Below are 23459 nucleotides of genomic sequence, written 5' to 3'. Positions count from 1 at the left end.
ACCGTACACTGTATATCAGGGGTTGGAACTGGTTAATAGTGGTATTTTATCATAAACCGTACACTGTATATCAGGGGTTGGAACTGGTTAATAGTGGTATTTTATCATAAACCGTACACTGTATATCAGGGTTGGAACTTTAATAGTGGTATTTTTATCATAAACTGTATATCAGGGTTGGAACTGGTTAATAGTGGTATTTTATCATAAACCGGTATATCAGGGTTGGAACTGGTTAATAGTGGTATTTTATCATAAACCGTACACTGTATATCAGGGGTTGGAACTGGTTAATAGTGGTATTTTATCATAAACCGTACACTGTATATCAGGGGTTGGAACTGGTTAATAGTGGTATTTTATCATAAACCGTAACTGGTTAATAGTGGTATTTTATCATAAACCGTACACTGTATATCAGGGGTTGGAACGGGTTAATAGTGGTATTTTATCATAAACCGTACACTGTATATCAGGGGTTGGAACTGGTTAACAGCATTCAGAGCACGCCTCCAGAACCACTGTCTGCAAACAGAGGAAGAGAGAACCGGAGAGAGAGAGACAGTATTCAGAGCACGCCTCCAGAACCACTGTCTGCAAACAGAGGAAGAGAGAACCGGAGAGAGAGAGAACCGGAGAGAGAGAGCAGTTCAAACAATGGAACAACAGAGCAATGACATGAATTACAAAAACGTCAATACAAGATGCTGGCTGAAAAAACTACTTAAGTAGAACCCAAAATTATTTTTACCTCAGTACTTTACACCACTGACTTTTTCAATGCTAGTAGTTAAGGATACTATAGGCCTAGTTATCGCATACATTTTTGTAGTTAATAAATCCTAAGACGTGTTTTTAATTCTAGTGCCATTCTGCACACACAGGCTTGTTAGCCAGCTAGCTCAAAGGACATTAAAAGTTCCTCCATTATTGTTCTGGTTGGAACAGTGGAACTGAACAAAAAAACAAAAATAGTGGTTCTGTTCAGAATGAAACTTCTAATTTCGTCTCCAACCCCTGTATATGTCAACTATGTTCTTCTTTGTCATTTAGCATGTTTATGCAATTAAAATACAGCTCATATTGATCATTGGAAGAGTTAACAGCCTCACATAAAACATATCAAATCAGCAGGCATCATACCCTGCAGAATGACAGGCAGAATAATGAGTAATGCTTTAGACAACCCTGTTATCAGGGCCAGCTCGTGAGAGACAAGAACAGAGCAGAAATTACATTTACACTCATGCAGTTGTGCAGTGTGCCTGAAAGCAGACCTAGGCTGACCTCTTAAGAAGCTCATTTGTGCTGTTGTCTTTTTCCAGGCCACCATTATGAATATTAAAGCTGAAGAGGGTTTAAGCTCTGCAGCACAATGTGTGTGTGTGTGACCTTTCTTCTGCCCTGGTACACTCTTTATCTTACCCCCGAAGTAGGATCCGTCTAAGAGCTTGGTTTCCTTGTTGCCCTTGGTGAGAACGCTGACCACTCCGTGCTGGATGAAGTACATCTTCTTGCCGATGGTGCCCTCTCTGATGATGTAGTCTCCGGGCTGGAACACCTCGAAGCGCAGCTTGGTCAGCATGGAGGTCACAAAGTTGGGGTCCGCGTTGGCAAACAGTGGCATGGAAGCCACCAGCTTTCGACAGTTAAAGTTAACGATTTCCTGCAAACAGGAACACACATTCACACACGCACACACAGAGGAAGATGGATGCTTTAGTTTACAGCCCCTCAGAGAGACAGAAAGTGCTCAGAGAATAATTCATCCCAACGTTGAAAGAGTGATTATCATCAGTTATGGCACTTCAAAATCACGACCCACACAACAATTTCCCTTTGCGATTAATACATATTCTATTTTAACACCCACACACAGCCCCCAGCCCTCTCCCACCTCTCTGAGTGGCTCGTTGAGTTCTCCCAGGATGCTCTCCTCGTCAAACATCTTGCCTTGGTAGCGATGCTCGTAGTAGTCATGGATCCTCTGCCTCATATCAGCCGGCAGCTTGTGGAAGGACATGTACTGCTCCACCTGTTTGTACTGTTGGCCAGGGAGAGAGAAAGAGATGAAACACAATAAGGTCAGTCCAAGGTCACCGCCCCCACAGCACTGTGACTGAGTCATACCCTACAGGTTACTAAAGGCTTAGAGGTCAAGCCCTCCACACAACACATCAGATATACACACAGCACGCAAGACTGCTTGTACATTTTGCCCCACACAAAAGAAAAGCCGAAAATAGCAGATGTTTATACTACGGTATATTTCCATTCTGAATATGCACTGGCTGGCAGCACAGAGGAGGAATAAGTGGATAGAGAGAGAGAGAGGAGAGGAGAGAGAGAGAGAGAGAGAGAGAGAGAGAGCGATGGGGAGAGGCACTGATTGGGAACACATTTCCCTAAGTAGTGTACTGTATCTGATTGCAAGCAGAATCCATTGATGAGAAAAGGGAGAAGATTGAAGCGGGAAATCACACAGGAACCTCCTACGCACGCACGTACGCACACACACAGAACAATCACATGTGGACCACCAAACACCACAGGGTCATGAGCCAACTCAGCAGAGACAGTTGAGACCTTGTTAATCGGTGATACCCCCTATGGGGGGGGGGTATAGAGGCGACACAGGTCTATGTGTGGCACGAGATGTGGCGCGGGCGGGGTAGTGGGAGTAATCACAGTTGGGTAATTAGCAGAGTTACTACGGACACACAGATAAGGTGAGTGTCATTCAGACCACACACAGAAAGACTTTGGGAGAGCTCCATTTAGTTACAGACACTGGCTTCGTTCCGGTTTCCTTTCTCAGTGCATCGCCTTCTGAGGTGGATGAACAGAGCAGAGGGGGGAAGAAAAGGTGGCGGGTGGAAGGAAAAGAAAGAGAGAGAGAAATAAAGAAAGTTTCTTAATATGAGATTCACAACAGTTTGAATGAAAGAATCCACTGAGGGAGCTGGGATGAGACGGTATTCAGAGCACGCCTCCAAAACCACTGTCTGCAAACAGAGGAAGAGAGAACCGGAGAGAGAGACAGCATTCAGAGCACGCCTCCAAAACCACTGTCTGCAAACAGAGGAAGAGAGAACCGGAGAGAGAGACAGCATTCAGAACACGCCTCCAAAACCACTGTCTGCAAACAGAGGAAGAGAGAACCGGAGAGAGAGACAGCATTCAGATCACGCCTCCAAAACCACTGTCTGCAAACAGAGGAAGAGAGAACCGGAGAGAGAGACAGCATTCAGAGCACGCCTACAAAACCACTGTCTGCAAACAGAGGAAGAGAGAACCGGAGAGAGAGACAGCATTCAGAGCACGCCTCCAAAACCACTGTCTGCAAACAGAGGAAGAGAGAACCGGAGAGAGAGACAGCATTCAGAACACGCCTCCAAAACCACTGTCTGCAAACAGAGGAAGAGAGAACCGGAGAGAGAGACAGCATTCAGAGCACGCCTCCAAAACCACTGTCTGCAAACAGAGGAAGAGAGAACCGGAGAGAGAGACAGCATTCAGAGCACGCCTCCAAAACCACTGTCTGCAAACAGAGGAAGAGAGAACCGGAGAGAGAGACAGCATTCAGAGCACGCCTCCAAAACCACTGTCTGCAAACAGAGGAAGAGAGAACCGGAGAGAGAGACAGCATTCAGAGCACGCCTCCAGAACCACTGTCTGCAAACAGAGGAAGAGAGAACCGGAGAGAGAGACATCATTCAGAGCACGCCTCCAAAACCACTGTCTGCAAACAGAGGAAGAGAGAACCGGAGAGAGAGACAGCATTCAGAGCACGCCTCCAAAACCACTGTCTGCAAACAGAGGAAGAGAGAACCGGAGAGAGAGACATCATTCAGAGCACGCCTCCAAAACCACTGTCTGCAAACAGAGGAAGAGAGAAGCGGAGAGAGAGACAGCATTCAGAGCACGCCTCCAAAACCACTGTCTGCAAACAGAGGAAGAGAGAACCGGAGAGAGAGACAGCATTCAGAGCACGCCTCCAAAACCACTGTCTGCAAACAGAGGAAGAGAGAACCGGAGAGAGAGACATCATTCAGAGCACGCCTCCAAAACCACTGTCTGCAAACAGAGGAAGAGAGAACCGGAGAGAGAGACATCATTCAGAGCACGCCTCCAAAACCACTGTCTGCAAACAGAGGAAGAGAGAACCGGAGAGAGAGACAGCATTCAGATCACGCCTCCAAAACCACTGTCTGCAAACAGAGGAAGAGAGAACCGGAGAGAGAGACAGCATTCAGAGCACGCCTCCAAAACCACTGTCTGCAAACAGAGGAAGAGAGAACCGGAGAGAGAGACAGCATTCAGAGCACGCCTCCAAAACCACTGTCTGCAAACAGAGGAAGAGAGAACCGGAGAGAGAGACAGCATTCAGAGCACGCCTCCAAAACCACTGTCTGCAAACAGAGGAAGAGAGAACCGGAGAGAGAGACAGCATTCAGAACACGCCTCCAAAACCACTGTCTGCAAACAGAGGAAGAGAGAACCGGAGAGAGAGACAGCATTCAGAGCACGCCTCCAAAACCACTGTCTGCAAACAGAGGAAGAGAGAACCGGAGAGAGAGACAGCATTCAGAACACGCCTCCAAAACCACTGTCTGCAAACAGAGGAAGAGAGAACCGGAGAGAGAGACAGCATTCAGAGCACGCCTCCAAAACCACTGTCTGCAAACAGAGGAAGAGAGAACCGGAGAGAGAGACAGCATTCAGAACACGCCTCCAGAACCACTGTCTGCAAACAGAGGAAGAGAGAACCGGAGAGAGAGAGACAGCATTCAGAGCACGCCTCCAAAACCACTGTCTGCAAACAGAGGAAGAGAGAACCGGAGAGAGAGACAGCATTCAGAGCACGCCTCCAAAACCACTGTCTGCAAACAGAGGAAGAGAGAACCGGAGAGAGAGACAGCATTCAGAGCACGCCTCCAAAACCACTGTCTGCAAACAGAGGAAGAGAGAACCGGAGAGAGAGACAGCATTCAGAACACGCCTCCAGAACCACTGTCTGCAAACAGAGGAAGAGAGAACCGGAGAGAGAAACAGCATTCAGAACACGCCTCCAAAACCACTGTCTGCAAACAGAGGAAGAGAGAACCGGAGAGAGAGAGACAGCATTCAGAGCACGCCTCCAAAACCACTGTCTGCAAACAGAGGAAGAGAGAACCGGAGAGAGAGAGACAGCATTCAGAGCACGCCTCCAGAACCACTGTCTGCAAACAGAGGAAGAGAGAACCGGAGAGAGAGAGACAGCATTCAGAGCACGCCTCCAAAACCACTGTCTGCAAACAGAGGAAGAGAGAACCGGAGAGAGAGACAGCATTCAGAACACGCCTCCAGAACCACTGTCTGCAAACAGAGGAAGAGAGAACCGGAGAGAGAGAGACAGCATTCAGAGCACGCCTCCAAAACCACTGTCTGCAAACAGAGGAAGAGAGAACCGGAGAGAGAGAGACAGCATTCAGAGCACGCCTCCAAAACCACTGTCTGCAAACAGAGGAAGAGAGAACCGGAGAGAGAGAGACAGCATTCAGAGCACGCCTCCAAAACCACTGTCTGCAAACAGAGGAAGAGAGAACCGGAGAGAGAGACAGCATTCAGAGCACGCCTCCAAAACCACTGTCTGCAAACAGAGGAAGAGAGAATCGGAGAGAGAGACAGCATTCAGAGCACGCCTCCAGAACCACTGTCTGCAAACAGAGGAAGAGAGAACCGGAGAGAGAGACAGCATTCAGATCACGCCTCCAGAACCACTGTCTGCAAACAGAGGAAGAGAGAACCGGAGAGAGAGACAGCATTCAGAGCACGCCTCCAAAACCACTGTCTGCAAACAGAGGAAGAGAGAACCGGAGAGAGAGACAGCATTCAGAGCACGCCTCCAGAACCACTGTCTGCAAACAGAGGAAGAGAGAACCGGAGAGAGAGACAGCATTCAGATCACGCCTCCAAAACCACTGTCTGCAAACAGAGGAAGAGAGAACCGGAGAGAGAGACAGCATTCAGAGCACGCCTCCAAAACCACTGTCTGCAAACAGAGGAAGAGAGAACCGGAGAGAGAAACAGCATTCAGAGCACGCCTCCAAAACCACTGTCTGCAAACAGAGGAAGAGAGAACCGGAGAGAGAGACAGCATTCAGAGCACGCCTCCAAAACCATTGTCTGCAAACAGAGGAAGAGAGAACCGGAGAGAGAGACAGCATTCAGAGCACGCCTCCAGAACCACTGTCTGCAAACAGAGGAAGAGAGAACCGGAGAGAGAGACAGCATTCAGATCACGCCTCCAAAACCACTGTCTGCAAACAGAGGAAGAGAGAACCGGAGAGAGAGACAGCATTCAGAGCACGCCTCCAGAACCACTGTCTGCAAACAGTGGAAGAGAGAACCGGAGAGAGAGAGAGAGAGAGAGAGAGCAGTTCAAACAATGGAACAACAGAGCAATGACATGAATTACAAAAACGTCAATACAAGATGCTGGCTGATGGTGTGTGTGTGTGTGTTGTGTGTGTCGTGTGTTTTTCCCTCCCTGTGTGTGCCTATGTATCTATGTAAGGTGTTACAATTGGTAACAACAAAATCCCTGTGGCACCTGAGCTAATATCTACTATCGCATGATTCAAACCCCAAAAAGAGGAGCAGAGGGGGCTGGTTTTACAGTGAGGACGTGTGTGTGAGGAGGATGAGATCTCTCTGGGCCGATTCACTTGCACCAGGAGAGAGATCAAAGCACACAGAAATAAGAAACAGCAGCAGGTAGAGGAGCATCACAGACCTTCACTACACTAAACCCTGTCTGAATGGAAAGTCACTATATTCTACTGTTAAGCCTAGGTTACACTTTGATCAACTCTGATACGCTTCATACAGGCATAATACTGTTACAACAGATGGGGGGGGGGGGGGGGGGGGTAACCTTACGTGTCTCTTTCCCCAAGCTGAATGTACAGTCAGAGTGGACAGCCATTTCATCCTCTGAGATGTTCTCCTAAAACATAGATAGCCCTGCGTCAGCCCCGTGTCGGAATTAATTACAAATCAGAGAGGAGAGGCTGTGCAAAAATAATACACACTAACATACGGCACTCGGTGGCCACAGACCTCATAATAACCACACACTCCCTCTCTCCTTCCAACTGTCTCCCGGAGAGAAACCTGTTACCTCCAGCCACTGACCTCAACCACACACTCCCTCTATCTATCTCCCTCCATCCCACCTCTCCCCCTCCCTCCCCCTCTCCAGGAGAGAGAAACCTGTTACCTCCAGGGAGACATCACTAATGACAGTGGGTAGTGACTGGCTCCCTGAGAATCAGACCCCTGTGATGAGGTGCCCGCAGCAGTCCCTGAAGAGAAACATTAGTGCTGCTTACAAAATGGCACCCTATTCCCTATAGTGCCCTGGTCCTGGTCAAAGGTAGTGCACTAAATAGGGAATAGGGTGCCATTAAGGAGGCAACCAGGGCCTGGCCAGTCGGAGGGAGCGGGTCACTCAACGTGAGCGCACAGTGCACAACAGGCTCACTGCTGTCACTGCTGACGCACACACACACAAAAACACATACACATGTCAAGGCAGAAAAAGGGAGGGAGCCAGCTAATGAAGTAATGCTCGCTCTCGCTTCATGGAAGAGCAACAACTGCACGTCTGTCTGTCTGTCTGTCTGTCTGTGTCTCTCTCTCTATATCTGCCTTTTCAATCCCCTCTCTGCTCTCCTTTTCAACACTCTCCTTTCTGACTGATGTCTTTATAAGGAAGGTCTATAATTCTGACCTCCGCTCAGTTTTCACTTCTGTCTTTCACCTCATCCTCAGATGTAGACATGTCTCTGTCCGTCTGGATCTAGCCAGAGGCTCCCGAGCCTGCCTTCCGAATCACATTTCTCCTCCTCCATCTCCTCGCCCTCCTCTCCTCTACAGAATGAAGGACAGTCTGGAGCCCGAGTGTGAGCCTGTGCATGCGGACGATGCCGAGCGGTCGACCGTGACCACTCACCTCCAAAATGGTAGCAGGCGGAGGAGCAGGAGCACGGTTGCTTTTTAACGTGTTGCATCCCGTGATCACGTTCAAAGGCACACACACACACGCACACACACACACACACACACATGCATGCACATAATATGTATTAGGATGATGTAGCTGAAAGTGAAAGGTGGAGTTTGAGAGCAAACCACACTCAGATATAGACACTAAATGCACCTGATAAAAGACCTTAAAACAACATGGTCAGAACTGGGGGATCATATTCCTTTAATCCTGGTTATACTCTTATAATGCATCATTCATAAATAAAATGCCGTGGAAAATCGATGAAAAAAACGTGGATCTGGAAAACTAAATGATAGGACTTCAAAAGAAGAAAGAGATGCAGAAAAAACATGAAGATATTCATTCCCAGGGCATCTGATAGATGAATTCTAAGCCCTGCCAAGAGCTAAGCATGGAATCTCTCTTATCAGGAAGTCTATTCAAATGAAATCTCTTGGCATAAATTTGAACATTTCCTGATCTGATGATGAACCAGAATGTCACAATCTTCCTCTTCTTCAGAGAATTAGTCCTCCTGTCCAATCCTGTCCAACACAATGAGAAAGTCCTCCTGTCCAACACAATGAGAAAGTCCTCCTGTCCAATCCTGTCCAACACAATGAGAAAGTCCTCCTGTCCAATCCTGCCCAACACAATGAGAAAGTCCTCCTGTCCAATCCTGCCCAACACAATGAGAAAGTCCTCCTGTCCAATCCTGTCCAACACAATGAGAAAGTCCTCCTGTCCAATCCTGCCCAACACAATGAGAAAGTCCTCCTGTCCAATCCTGTCCAACACAATGAGAAAGTCCTCCTGTCCAATCCTGTCCAACACAATGAGAAAGTCCTCCTGTCCAACACAATGAGAAAGTCCTCCTGTCCAATCCTGCCCAACACAATGAGAAAGTCCTCCTGTCCAATCCTGTCCAACACAATGAGAAAGTCCTCCTGTCCAATCCTGTCCAACACAATGAGAAAGTCCTCCTGTCCAATCCTGTCCAACACAATGAGAAAGTACTCCTGTGGTACTCCTGAAGATTACAACCTGTCTGTCTTTCTCTGTAACCTGCCTGTCTGTCTTTCTTTGTAACCAGTCTGTCTATCTCTGTAACCTGTCTGTCTTTCTCTGTAACCTGCCTGTCTGTCTTTCTTTGTAACCTGTCTGTCTTGTCTTTCTTTGTAACCTGTCTGTATGTCTTTCTCTGTAACCTGTCTGTCTGTCTTTCTCTGTAACCTGTCTGTCTGTCTGTCTCTGTAACCTGCCTGTCTGTCTTTCTTTGTAACCTTTCTGTCTGTCTTTGTCTGTCTGTCTGTCTGTCTGTCTGTGTAACCTGTCTGTCTTTCTCGGTAACCTGTCTGTCTTTCTCTGTAACCTGTCTGTCTGTCTGTCTCTGTAACCTGTCTGTCTGTCTGTGTTTCTCTGTAACCTGTCTGTCTGTCTTTCTCTGTAACCTGTCTGTCTGTCTTTCTCTGTAACCTGTGTCTGTCTTTCTCTGTAACCTGTCTGTCTTTCTCTGTAACCTGTCTGTCTTTCTCTGTAACCTGTCTGTCTGTCTTTCTCTGTAACCTGTCTGTATGTCTGTCTGTCTTTCTCTGTAACCTGTCTGTCTTGTCTTTCTTGGTAACCTGTCTGTCTGTCTTTCTCTTTAACCTGTATGTCTGTCTGTCTGTGTAACCTGTCTGTATGTCTCTGTAACCTGTCTGTCTGTCTTTCTCTGTATCCTGTCTGCCTGTCTTTCTCTGTAACCTGTCTGTCTGTCTGTGTAACCTGTCTGTATGTCTCTGTAACCTGTCTGTCTGTCTGTCTTTCTCTGTAACCTATCTGTCTGTCTGTCTGTCTTTCTCTGTAACCTGTCTGTCTGTCTTTCTCTGTAACCTGTCTGTCTGTCTGTCTATGCCCTGTTGACATCTCGCTGTGGGAACTGGGAAGCATCAGATTTATCACAGACATTTGCTCCGTTTCAATGACGACAAGGATTTATGTTTTCTAGTTGTCTTCTAACCTCCTTTATTCCCATAAAACACTGTCACTGCGGAATTCATCCATTTGTCATTGGCTTTGTAATGCAACACAATTTGATTCCCCTCATCATGAAAGGGCATTAGCCAAGTGAAAAAAACAGTGTCTTTGAAGATAATTCCCTGTTTGTGTTGTGAATCGCTAGCACATACATTCTTCGAGGAAAAGGTGTTATCTAGAACCTAAAAGGGTTCTTCAGCTCTCGCCATTGGAGAACCCTTTGAAGAACCATTTTTGGTTCCAGGTATAACAGTTTTGGAAAGGGTTCTCCTATGGGAACAGCCAAAGAACCCCTTTGAAACCCTTTTTGCTAAGAGCGTGACGACTCCAGGGGAGGAGACATAGTGGACTAGGGCACTCGCCACTAGGGGATGGATCTCTCTTGAGGAAGTGATGTGGCTGATAACGCCCAGCGTGACAGGAAATTATGTTATATCCTCATAGCCATCAGTTCACTAACAAAAGAAACCTTGCTCCTCTTCTTCTGCTACTTAGACAAATCCAATCATTGTCAGTACTGAGAAGCTAATCAGTTCTCCAGGGCATCCACTTTCTAACCGTAAACCTCTGCTGTCCGTATGTGTCAGTCAATTCAATCCAACACTCGGTTCCCATGAGAGAAAGGGATTTAGAGCCCTTGATGCTGTTTTACTGCACAATCCCTCCCTCACTCTCTCATCTCTCTCTACCCACTCTCTACCTTCTCTCTCTCTCTCTCTCTCTCTCCATATGGTCATACGGTGCACTCGCTGTTTCACTTTCTTCCTCCTATCACTCTCTCTCTGTCTCTCTGCACTCTTAGGTGTTATCTAGAACCAAAAAGGGTTCTCCCATTTTTTTTAGAGTATGAGTATGTCTCTGTCGATATCTCTCCCCAGTAGCCTCCTGTACCTCTCTACTCACTCTCTCCTCCTGGATGAAAATCTTTACCAAATCAAACATGCATAATTGATTTCCCAAAAGAGATGTCAGCCACTTGATTGTAATTTCTAAACCTCTGTCTCCCCCTCGACTCTGACTCCCTCTCTCCATCCGTGCCTCCTATATGAGTACGGTAGACACAGTGTTCATTGAAGCCTTGAACATCGGCACCCTGACACCCCCATTCAGAGCTCTCGACAAGGCAACAGAAAATAAAGGAGCATATAACACTGGCTACACTTCTGATGTGATCTGAATGTTCTGTTGTTAAAGGAGAGCTCTACGTGCGCCATGACATTTCAATTCAGGACTTTCGTGCCATTGTCTTGTGGAGGTAGTCCAGATGTAATTGAATTCAGGGCTGTGAGAGCAGAGCAGTCAATGGCAGCAGAAGCAGAAGTTAATCCAGCAGCCAGTGACTGTGAGACAGCCTGTGAAGGAGGATAAGTGATGCTGGCGGGGTGACTCTTAGACATTTGAGTGTTTCTGGACTCTACAGAGGTATGCTATCTGTGTCTTCTACAGTGGTGTAACTCATATTCTCGGCATGCCTGCTTCACACTTGTAATTGGCTATTTTCATAACCAGGGGGGGGGGGGAGGGGTCTCAGGGATGTTTGGAAATTCTAACCATTTACATAGCTATGATAAAGAATTACAAGAGTGTTAAAGAATATTCAGATTTCCCCAATGCAGCATCCCGAGTGGCGCAGCGGTCTAAGGTACTGCATGGCAGTGCTAGAGGCATCATTACAGGTCCGGGTTCAATCCCGGGCTGTGTCGCAGCCGACCGCGACTGGGAGTCCCATGAGGCGGCGCACAATTGACCCAGCACCATCCGGGTTAGGGGAGGGTTTGGCCGGCGGGGTGTCCTTGTCCCATCGCGCTCTAGCGACTCCTTGTGGCGCCCGGCTGCATGCACGCTGACTTCAGGTTGCCAGCTGTACAGTGTTTCCTCCGATACATTGGTGCGGCTGGCTTCCGGGTTAAGTGAGCAATGTGTCAAGAAGCAGTGCGGCTTGGCGGGTAATGTTTCGGAGGACGCGTGGCTCTGGACCTTCGCCTCTCCCGAGTCCGTACGGGAGTTGCAGCGATGGGACAAGACTGTAACTACTAGTTGGATATCATAAAATTATAATAAATAAATACATTTCCCCAATGCACTATTCAGTATTCAATATTATATATATATATATATTATATTTGTTTCCAAATTGTATTTTTTACAAGATGTGAAAATATATGATCAAGTAGCTAGCATTTTGAAGGGGTACCTTGGGGCCAAATTAAGAGCCTTAACTCAGCAGTAAGACGTTTCTCTGAGGAGAGGAAGAGAGGGGACTTTAACCTTCTTCAGATTAACACCACCAACCAGGTCCAGGCTAATGACAATAGCTCTTACGGCAAGACACAAAAAGTCGCTCAACTTGTCCACAGCTATACTCTAAGAAAAAAAGGTGCTATCTAGAACCTAAAAGGATTCTTTGGCTGACCCCATAGGAGATCCCTTTGAAGAACCCTTTTTGGTTCCAGGTAGAACCACCAACCAGGTCCAGGCCTGGAAAAAGGGTTCTCCTATGGGGACAGCTTAAAAACCCATTTGGAAACCTTTATTCTATGAGTGCAGGCTACTGTTTGTCCGTGGCTTGATTGTCTTTCATTAAATAGCAGAAAACAAATGATCCAGTCGACATGCATACCAGTTATAGACTATGGGGATATTGTCTACATGAATGCAGCTGCCACTGTATTGAAGACATTGGACGCAGTTTATCATTGCGCACTACTTTTTATTACAGATGATAGGTTCAGTACACATCACTGCATTCTGTATCAGAAACTGCATACATTTCCACCGTACCTTACTTCATGGTTAATTTATAGACGTATGAGACATCAGACCCGGCCTCAGGGAGATCCCTTCCATCTACACTGAGTTAGGTAAAAACCTGAGGTTATTTTCTCTGCACCTGCCTTGTGGAATGATCTCCAAGGCTCTCTAAAGCTGGATGAATTGGTGCCTCGAGGGCAATTCAAAAGGCTGACTGAGGACCTTTTTACTGAAGATTGTGTTTGTTTTATAGGATTTTGTTTTGCTTTTAGTGTATTGATGTGTATTATTGATGTGTATTATTGATGTGTATATGTGTACTCTATATTAATGTTTTTTGATGTCTATTAATGATTTTTATAAACTGGGTGGTTCAAGCCCAGAATGCTGATTGTCTGAAAGCCTTGGTATATCAGACCGTATGACAAAACATTTATTTTTACTGCTCTAATTACATTGGTAACCAGTTTATAATAACAATAAGGCACCTCAGGGGTTTGTGGTATGTGGCCAATCAAATACGGTTACGGGCTGTATCCAGGCACTCTGCTTTGCGTTGTGCATAAGAACAGCCCTTAGCTGTGGTAGATTGGCCATATACCACACCCCCTCGTGCTTTCTTGCTTAAGTATATTGTAATTTGATGTGTATTGATGTTTTTTGATGTGTTTGCAGGTCTCACCTGAGAAAGAGACCTTGGTCTCAGCATGACGCCCTGTCAAAATACAGGTTCAATAAAATTGTATGAGCTCTCTAACCTATTCCTTTCTCCTACACTAGGGGTAGGAAACTAGATCCAGCCACCAGATTGTTTTCAGAGCGGATGGTCGGTAAGCCGGAACATCATTAGAATAATTTGAACATTGCAAATTAGGCCCAACAAAGCCCAAAAAGAGATTGTATTTGAAAAGAACAATCATTTCCTACCTTGATTACATTGACACACGATCACGTCTCTTTATTTATTCGTGGGAATAAATAGGAACGGGTTTTCTAAATTAAACTCATTTGAGCTTAATTCCTGGTGATTTTACAGTCTTTTTTGTATTACCAAAACTACAATTCCCAAGTTGCTCTTTCCCTCCCTCCACCTCCCTCGCTCCCTTCCTTAACCCATTTAATCCCATCAGTCACAATAGTGTGAGAAAAAAATGAACAATTAATACATTGAGTCCATGATGCTTGTGGTATTTATACAATATCTTAGAGGTCATATTTGTGACCATTGGGAAAATACAGTGGCTCCACCTTATACAGTGCATTCGGAAAGTTTTCAAACCCCTTGACTTTTCCACTTTTTGTTACGTTACAGCCTGATTCTAAAATTGACTAAGTGATATATTTTTGCTTATCAATCCACACACAATACCCCATAATGACAACATTTTTTAAATATATATATATATATATATATATATATATATATATATATATATATATATATATATGAAATGTCTGGCAGCTCTAGGAAGAGTCTTGGTGGTTCCAAACTTCTTTCATTTAAGAATGATGGAGGACACTGTGTTCTAGGGGACCTTCAATGCTGCAGAAATGTTTTGGTACCCTTCCCCAGATCTGTGCCTCAACACAATCCTGTCTCGGAGCTCTACAGACAATTCCTTCGACCTCATGACTTGGTTTTTGCTCTGACACGCACTATCAATGTAATGGGTGCGTGCTGGTAGCAGGGAAGTCAGGCGCAGGAGAGTGAACTTGGTATAAACGGAGCAGTTTAATAAATGCTAAAAAAACTCTGAAAACCAGTATATACAAAAATAACATAAAAGGGTACAAAACCCATCACACACCAGAACATGACTTGCACAAAACATACAACAAACAATCACAGACAAGGACATGAGGGGAAACAGAGGGTTAAATACACAACATGTAATTGATGGGATTGGAACCAGGTGTGTAGGAAGACAAGACAAAACCAATGGAAAATGAAAAATGGATCAGCGATGGCTAGAAGGTCGGTGACGTCGACCGCCGAACACCGTCCGAACAAAGGAGAGGGACCGACTTCGGCGGAAGTCGTGACAATCAACTGTGGGACCTTACTGTGTATAAACAGATGTGCCATTCCAAATCATGTCCTATCAAATGGATTTACCACAGGTGGACTCGATTCAAATTGTAGAAACATCTCAAGGATGATCAATGGAAACAGGATGCACCTGAGCTAAAATTCAAGTCTCATAGCAAAGGGTCTGAATACTTATGTAAATAAGGTATTTCTGTTTTTTTTTAAACATTTGCAAAAATTTCTTTAAACCTGTTTTCGCTTTGTCATTATGGGGTATTGTGTGTAGATTGATGAGAAAAAAAAAATATTTCATCAATTTTAGAATAAAGTAACAAAAAGTGTAAAAAGTCAAGGGGTCTGAATACTTTCCAAATGCACCGTATATATTTATTCATAGCAGATATCTTTTTTCAGTAGATTGAAGTTGAGTTGGGTTATGGATATATTTGATCAAAATGATCTTACAGATGATTTGACCATTATGCATTAGTCTTTACATTTGTTTAGATCAATGAATTGGACTGTACAACTTCATATTCTGTTAGTTTAATTGGCCATGTACAGACCCATGAACGGAATAAGTATAATAACTTCACACATATTTTCTGTCAATAAAGTTGTTAAGTGTCTCTTGCACAATGGTAGACCTGGTTGATCAGATTATTGGGACATAGCCACAGGTGTAAACCTGGTTCGTATGGGTATTTGGGCTGAGATATTCCGGTGTAGATCTGGTTTATATTAGTATTGGGACTCAGTCACAGGCATAAACTTGGTTCGTATGGGTATTTGGGCTGAGATATTCCGGTGTAGATCTGGTTTATATTAGTATTGAGACTCAGTCAAAGGTGTAAACCTGGTTCGTATGGGTATTTGGGCTGAGATATTCCGGTGTAGATCTGGTTTATATTAGTATTGAGACTCAGTCAAAGGTGTAAACCTGGTTCGTATGGGTATTTGGGCTGAGATATTCCGGTGTAGATCTGGTTTATATTAGTATTGGGACTCAGTCACAGGCATAAACTTGGTTCATATGGGTATTTGGGCTGAGATATTCCGGTGTAGATCTGGTTTATATTAGTATTGGGACTCAGTCACAGGCATAAACTTGGTTCATATGGGTATTTGGGCTGAGATATTCCGGTGTAGATCTGGTTTATATTAGTATTGAGAATCAGTCAAAGGTGTAAACCTGGTTCGTATGGGTATTTGGGCTGAGATATTCCGGTGTAGATCTGGTTTATATTAGTATTGGGACTCAGTCACAGGCATAAACTTGGTTCGTATGGGTATTTGGGCTGAGATATTCCGGTGTAGATCTGGTTTATATTAGTATTGAGACTCAGTCAAAGGTGTAAACCTGGTTCGTATGGGTATTTGGGCTGAGATATTCCGGTGTAGATCTGGTTTATATTAGTATTGAGACTCAGTCAAAGGTGTAAACCTGGTTCGTATGGGTATTTGGGCTGAGATATTCCGGTGTAGATCTGGTTTATATTAGTATTGGGACTCAGTCACAGGCATAAACTTGGTTCATATGGGTATTTGGGCTGAGATATTCCGGTGTAGATCTGGTTTATATTAGTATTGGGACTCAGTCACAGGCATAAACTTGGTTCATATGGGTATTTGGGCTGAGATATTCCGGTGTAGATCTGGTTTATATTAGTATTGAGACTCAGTCAAAGGTGTAAACCTGGTTCGTATGGGTATTTGGGCTGAGATATTCCGGTGTAGATCTGGTTTATATTAGTATTGAGACTCAGTCAAAGGTGTAAACCTGGTTCGTATGGGTATTTGGGCTGAGATATTCCGGTGTAGATCTGGTTTATATTAGTATTGGGACTCAGTCACAGGCATAAACTTGGTTCATATGGGTATTTGGGCTGAGATATTCCGGTGTAGATCTGGTTTATATTAGTATTGGGACTCAGTCACAGGCATAAACTGGGTTCATATGGGTATTTGGGCTGAGATATTCCGGTGTAGATCTGGTTTATATTAGTATTGAGAATCAGTCAAAGGTGTAAACCTGGTTCGTATGGGTATTTGGGCTGAGATATTCCGGTGTAGATCTGGTTTATATTAGTATTGGGACTCAGTCAAAGGTGTAAACCTGGTTCGTATGGGTTTTTGGGCTGAGATATTCCGGTGTAGATCTGGTTTATATTAGTATTGGGACTCAGTCACAGGTGTAGACCCGACAGACTGCCTGCCGTTCTGTACCTTGTCACACCACCCTGGATTACTGACCTCTGCCTGCCCTGACCCCATGACTGCTTGCCGTTCTGTACCTTGTCACACCACCCTGGATTACTGACCTCTGCCTGCCCTGACCCCATGACTGCATGCCGTTCTGTACTTTATGAACTCTGATCTGGATTACTGACCTCTGCCTGCCCTGACCCCATGACTGCCTGCCGTTCTGTACTTTATGGACTCTGATCTGGATTACTGACCTCTGCCTGCCCTGACCCCATGACTGCCTGCCGTTCTGTACTTTATGGACTCTGATCTGGATTACTGACCTCTGCCTGCCCTGACCCCATGACTGCCTGCCGTTCTGTACTTTATGAACTCTGATCTGGATTACTGACCTCTGCCTGCCCTGACCCCATGACTGCCTGCAGTTCTGTACCCTGTCACACCACTCTGGATTACTGACCTCTGCCTGCCCTGACCCCATGACTGCCTGCCGTTCTGTACTTTATGGACTCTGATCTGGATTACTGACCTCTGCCTGCCCTGACCCCATGACTGCCTGCCGTTCTGTACTTTATGGACTCTGATCTGGATTACTGACCTCTGCCTGCCCTGACCCCATGACTGCCTGCCGTTCTGTACTTTATGGACTCTGATCTGGATTACTGACCTCTGCCTGCCCTGACCCCATGACTGCCTGCAGTTCTGTACCCTGTCACACCACTCTGGATTACTGACCTCTGCCTGCCCTGACCCCATGACTGCCTGCAGTTCTGTACTTTATGGACTCTGATCTGGATTACTGACCTCTGCCTGCCCTGACCCCATGACTGCCTGCAGTTCTGACCTACCCCATGACTGCCTTATGAACTCTGATCTGGATTACTGACCTCTGCCTGCCCTGACCCCATGACTGCCTGCCGTTCTGTACTTTATGGACTCTGATCTGGATTACTGACCTCTGCCTGCCCTGACCCCATGACTGCCTGCCGTTCTGTACTTTATGAACTCTGATCTGGATTACTGACCTCTGCCTGCCCTGACCCCATGACTGCCTGCTGACGTTCTGTACTTTATGAACTCTGATCTGGATTACTGACCTCTGCCTGCCCTGACCCCATGACTGCCTGCCGTTCTGTACTTTATGAACTCTGATCTGGATTACTGACCTCTGCCTGCCCTGACCCCATGACTGCCTGCCGCCTGCCCTGACCCCATGACTGCCTTCTGTACTTTATGAACTCTGATCTGGATTACTGACCTCTGCCTGCCCTGACCCCATGACTGCCTGCAGTTCTGTACCCTGTCACACCACTCTGGATTACTGACCTCTGCCTGCCCTGACCCCATGACTGCCTGCCGTTCTGTACTTTATGGACTCTGATCTGGATTACTGACCTCTGCCTGCCCTGACCCCATGACTGCCTGCCGTTCTGTACTTTATGGACTCTGATCTGGATTACTGACCTCTGCCTGCCCTGACCCCATGACTGCCTGCCGTTCTGTACTTTATGGACTCTGATCTGGATTACTGACCTCTGCCTGCCCTGACCCCATGACTGCCTGCAGTTCTGTACCCTGTCACACCACTCTGGATTACTGACCTCTGCCTGCCCTGACCCCATGACTGCCTGCAGTTCTGTACTTTATGGACTCTGATCTGGATTACTGACCTCTGCCTGCCCTGACCCCATGACTGCCTGCAGTTCTGTACTTTATGAACTCTGATCTGGATTACTGACCTCTGCCTGCCCTGACCCCATGACTGCCTGCCGTTCTGTACTTTATGGACTCTGATCTGGATTACTGACCTCTGCCTGCCCTGACCCCATGACTGCCTGCCGTTCTGTACTTTATGGACTCTGATCTGGATTACTGACCTCTGCCTGCCCTGACCCCATGACTGCCTGCCGTTCTGTACTTTATGGACTCTGATCTGGATTACTGACCTCTGCCTGCCCTGACCCCATGACTGCCTGCCGTTCTGTACTTTATGGACTCTGATCTGGATTACTGACCTCTGCCTGCCCTGACCCCATGACTGCCTGCAGTTCTGTACCCTGTCACACCACTCTGGATTACTGACCTCTGCCTGCCCTGACCCCATGACTGCCTGCAGTTCTCTGATCTGGATTACTGACCTCTGCCTGCCCTGACCCCATGACTGCCTGCAGTTCTGTACTTTATGAACTCTGATCTGGATTACTGACCTCTGCCTGCCCTGACCCCATGACTGCCTGCCGTTCTGTACTTTATGGACTCTGATCTGGATTACTGACCTCTGCCTGCCCTGACCCCATGACTGCCTGCAGTTCTGTACTTTATGAACTCTGATCTGGATTACTGACCTCTGCCTGCCCTGACCCCATGACTGCCTGCCGTTCTGTACTTTATGGACTCTGATCTGGATTACTGACCTCTGCCTGCCCTGACCCCATGACTGCCTGCAGTTCTGTACCCTGTCACACCACTCTGGATTACTGACCTCTGCCTGCCCTGACCCCATGACTGCCTGCAGTTCTGTACTTTATGGACTCTGATCTGGATTACTGACCTCTGCCTGCCCTGACCCCATGACTGCCTGCAGTTCTGTACTTTATGAACTCTGATCTGGATTACTGACCTCTGCCTGCCCTGACCCCATGACTGCCTGCCGTTCTGTACTTTATGGACTCTGATCTGGATTACTGACCTCTGCCTGCCCTGACCCCATGACTGCCTGCCGTTCTGTACTTTATGAACTCTGATCTGGATTACTGACCTCTGCCTGCCCTGACCCCATGACTGCCTGCCGTTCTGTACTTTATGGACTCTGATCTGGATTACTGACCTCTGCCTGCCCTGACCCCATGACTGCCTGCCGTTCTGTACTTTATGGACTCTGATCTGGATTACTGACCTCTGCCTGCCCTGACCCCATGACTGCCTGCCGTTCTGTACTTTATGAACTCTGATCTGGATTACTGACCTCTGCCTGCCCTGACCCCATGACTGCCTGCAGTTCTGTACCCTGTCACACCACTCTGGATTACTGACCTCTGCCTGCCCTGACCCCATGACTGCCTGCCGTTCTTTATGGACTCTGATCTGGATTACTGACCTGCCCTGACTCTGATCTGGATTACTGACCTCTGCCTGCCCTGACCCCATGACTGCCTGCCGTTCTGTACTTTATGGACTCTGATCTGGATTACTGACCTCTGCCTGCCCTGACCCCATGACTGCCTGCAGTTCTGTACCCTGTCACACCACTCTGGATTACTGACCTCTGCCTGCCCTGACCCCATGACTGCCTGCAGTTCTGTACTTTATGGACTCTGATCTGGATTACTGACCTCTGCCTGCCCTGACCCCATGACTGCCTGCAGTTCTGTACTTTATGAACTCTGATCTGGATTACTGACCTCTGCCTGCCCTGACCCCATGACTGCCTGCCGTTCTGTACTTTATGGACTCTGATCTGGATTACTGACCTCTGCCTGCCCTGACCCCATGACTGCCTGCCGTTCTGTACTTTATGAACTCTGATCTGGATTACTGACCTCTGCCTGCCCTGACCCCATGACTGCCTGCCGTTCTGTACTTTATGAACTCTGATCTGGATTACTGACCTCTGCCTGCCCTGACCCCATGACTGCCTGCAGTTCTGTACCCTGTCACACGACTCTGGATTACTGACCTCTGCCTGCCCTGACCCCATGACTGCCTGCCGTTCTGTACTTTATGGACTCTGATCTGGATTACTGACCTCTGCCTGCCCTGACCCCATGACTGCCTGCAGTTCTGTACCCTACACCACTCTGGATTACTGACCTCTGCCTGCCCTGACCCCATGACTGCCTGCAGTTCTGTACTTTATGGACTCTGATCTGGATTACTGACCTCTGCCTGCCCTGACCCCATGACTGCCTGCAGTTCTGTACTTTATGGACTCTGATCTGGATTACTGACCTCTGCCTGCCCTGACCCCATGACTGCCTGCCGTTCTGTACTTTATGGACTCTGATCTGGATTACTGACCTCTGCCTGCCCTGACCCCATGACTGCCTGCCGTTCTGTACTTTATGAACTCTGATCTGGATTACTGACCTCTGCCTGCCGTTCTGTACTTTATGAACTCTGATCTGGATTACTGACCTCTGCCTGCCCTGACCCCATGACTGCCTGCCGTTCTGTACTTTATGGACTCTGATCTGGATTACTGACCTCTGCCTGCCCTGACCCCATGACTGCCTGCAGTTCTGTACTTTATGAACTCTGATCTGGATTACTGACCTCTGCCTGCCCTGACCCCATGACTGCCTGCCGTTCTGTACTTTATGGACTCTGATCTGGATAACTGACCTCTGCCTGCCCTGACCCCATGACTGCCTGCAGTTCTGTACCCTTACACCACTCTGGATTACTGACCTCTGCCTGCCCTGACCCCATGACTGCCTGCCGTTCTGTACTTTATGAACTCTGATCTGGATTACTGACCTCTGCCTGCCCTGACCCCATGACTGCCTGCCGTTCTGAACTCTGATCTGGATTACTGACCTCTGATCTGGATTACTGACCTGCCTGCCCTGACCCCATGACTGCCTGCCGTTCTGTACTTTATGACTCTGATCTGGATTACTGACCTCTGCCTGCCCTGACCCCATGACTGCCTGCAGTTCTGTACCCTGTCACACCACTCTGGATTACTGACCTCTGCCTGCCCTGACCCCATGACTGCCTGCAGTTCTGTACTTATGGACTCTGATCTGGATTACTGACCTCTGCCTGCCCTGACCCCATGACTGCCTGCAGTTCTGTACTTTATGGACTCTGATCTGGATTACTGACCTCTGCCTGCCCTGACCCCATGACTGCCTGCCGTTCTGTACTTTATGGACTCTGATCTGGATTACTGACCTCTGCCTGCCCTGACCCCATGACTGCCTGCCGTTCTGTACTTTATGAACTCTGATCTGGATTACTGACCTCTGCCTGCCGTTCTGTACTTTATGAACTCTGATCTGGATTACTGACCTCTGCCTGCCCTGACCCCATGACTGCCTGCCGTTCTGTACTTTATGGACTCTGATCTGGATTACTGACCTCTGCCTGCCCTGACCCCATGACTGCCTGCAGTTCTGTACTTTATGAACTCTGATCTGGATTACTGACCTCTGCCTGCCCTGACCCCATGACTGCCTGCCGTTCTGTACTTTATGGACTCTGATCTGGATAACTGACCTCTGCCTGCCCTGACCCCATGACTGCCTGCAGTTCTGTACCCTGTCACACCACTCTGGATTACTGACCTCTGCCTGCCCTGACCCCATGACTGCCTGCATGACTGGACTCTGATCTGGACTGCCCTGACTGACTGCCTGCAGTTCTGATCTGGACCTCTGATTACTGACCTCTGCCTGCCCCCTGACCCCATGACTGCCTGCAGTTCTGTACCCTGTCACACCACTCTGGATTACTGACCTCTGCCTGCCCTGACCCCATGACTGCCTGCAGTTCTGTACTTTATGGACTCTGATCTGGATTACTGACCTCTGCCTGCCCTGACCCCATGACTGCCTGCCGTTCTGTACTTTATGAACTCTGATCTGGATTACTGACCTCTGCCTGCCCTGACCCCATGACTGCCTGCCGTTCTGTACTTTATGAACTCTGATCTGGATTACTGACCTCTGCCTGCCCTGACCCCATGACTGCCTGCCGTTCTGTACTTTATGAACTCTGATCTGGATTACTGACCTCTGCCTGCCCTGACCCCATGACTGCCTGCAGTTCTGTACTTTATGGACTCTGATCTGGATTACTGACCTCTGCCTGCCCTGACCCCATGACTGCCTGCCGTTCTGTACTTTATGGACTCTGATCTGGATTACTGACCTCTGCCTGCCCTGACCCCATGACTGCCTGCCGTTCTGTACTTTATGGACTCTGATCTGGATTACTGACCTCTGCCTGCCCTGACCCCATGACTGCCTGCAGTTCTGTACTTTATGGACTCTGATCTGGATTACTGACCTCTGCCTGCCCTGACCCCATGACTGCCTGCTGGATTACTGTTCTGACTGCCTGCCGTTCTGTACTTTATGAACTCTGATCTGGATTACTGACCTCTGCCTGCCCTGACCCCATGACTGCCTGCAGTTCTGTACTTTATGGACTCTGATCTGGATTACTGACCTCTGCCTGCCCTGACCCCATGACTGCCTGCCGTTCTGTACTTTATGAACTCTGATCTGGATTACTGACCTCTGCCTGCCCTGACCCCATGACTGCCTGAGTTCTGTACCCTGGATTACTGACCTCTGCCTGCCCTGACCCCATGACTGCCTGCCGTTCTGTACTTTATGGACTCTGATCTGGATTACTGACCTCTGCCTGCCCTGACCCCATGACTGCCTGCAGTTCTGTACTTTATGGACTCTG

The 23459-nt window shown here is 47.4% G+C and overlaps 1 protein-coding gene across 1 annotated transcript in view; it reads right to left on the bottom strand.

The window, feature by feature from the left end:
* The window catches only part of hcn4 (hyperpolarization activated cyclic nucleotide-gated potassium channel 4), a 95120-nt gene that overhangs the window by 14304 nt on the left and 57357 nt on the right, over positions 1–23459 (bottom strand). Inside the window, exons 5-6 of the mRNA XM_029641442.2 lie at positions 1898–2044; positions 1426–1666 (exon numbers count right to left, since the gene is read on the bottom strand). Coding sequence (XP_029497302.2) covers positions 1426–1666; positions 1898–2044 — 388 coding nt within the window. The remainder of the gene's footprint in view (positions 1–1425; positions 1667–1897; positions 2045–23459) is intronic.

The sequence above is a fragment of the Oncorhynchus nerka genome, linkage group LG28 (genome assembly GCF_034236695.1).
Source record: "Oncorhynchus nerka isolate Pitt River linkage group LG28, Oner_Uvic_2.0, whole genome shotgun sequence".
Lineage (NCBI taxonomy): Eukaryota > Metazoa > Chordata > Actinopteri > Salmoniformes > Salmonidae > Oncorhynchus > Oncorhynchus nerka.
Note: the sequence above shows the minus strand (reverse complement) of the source record. Positions and strands in the feature narration are given on the sequence as shown.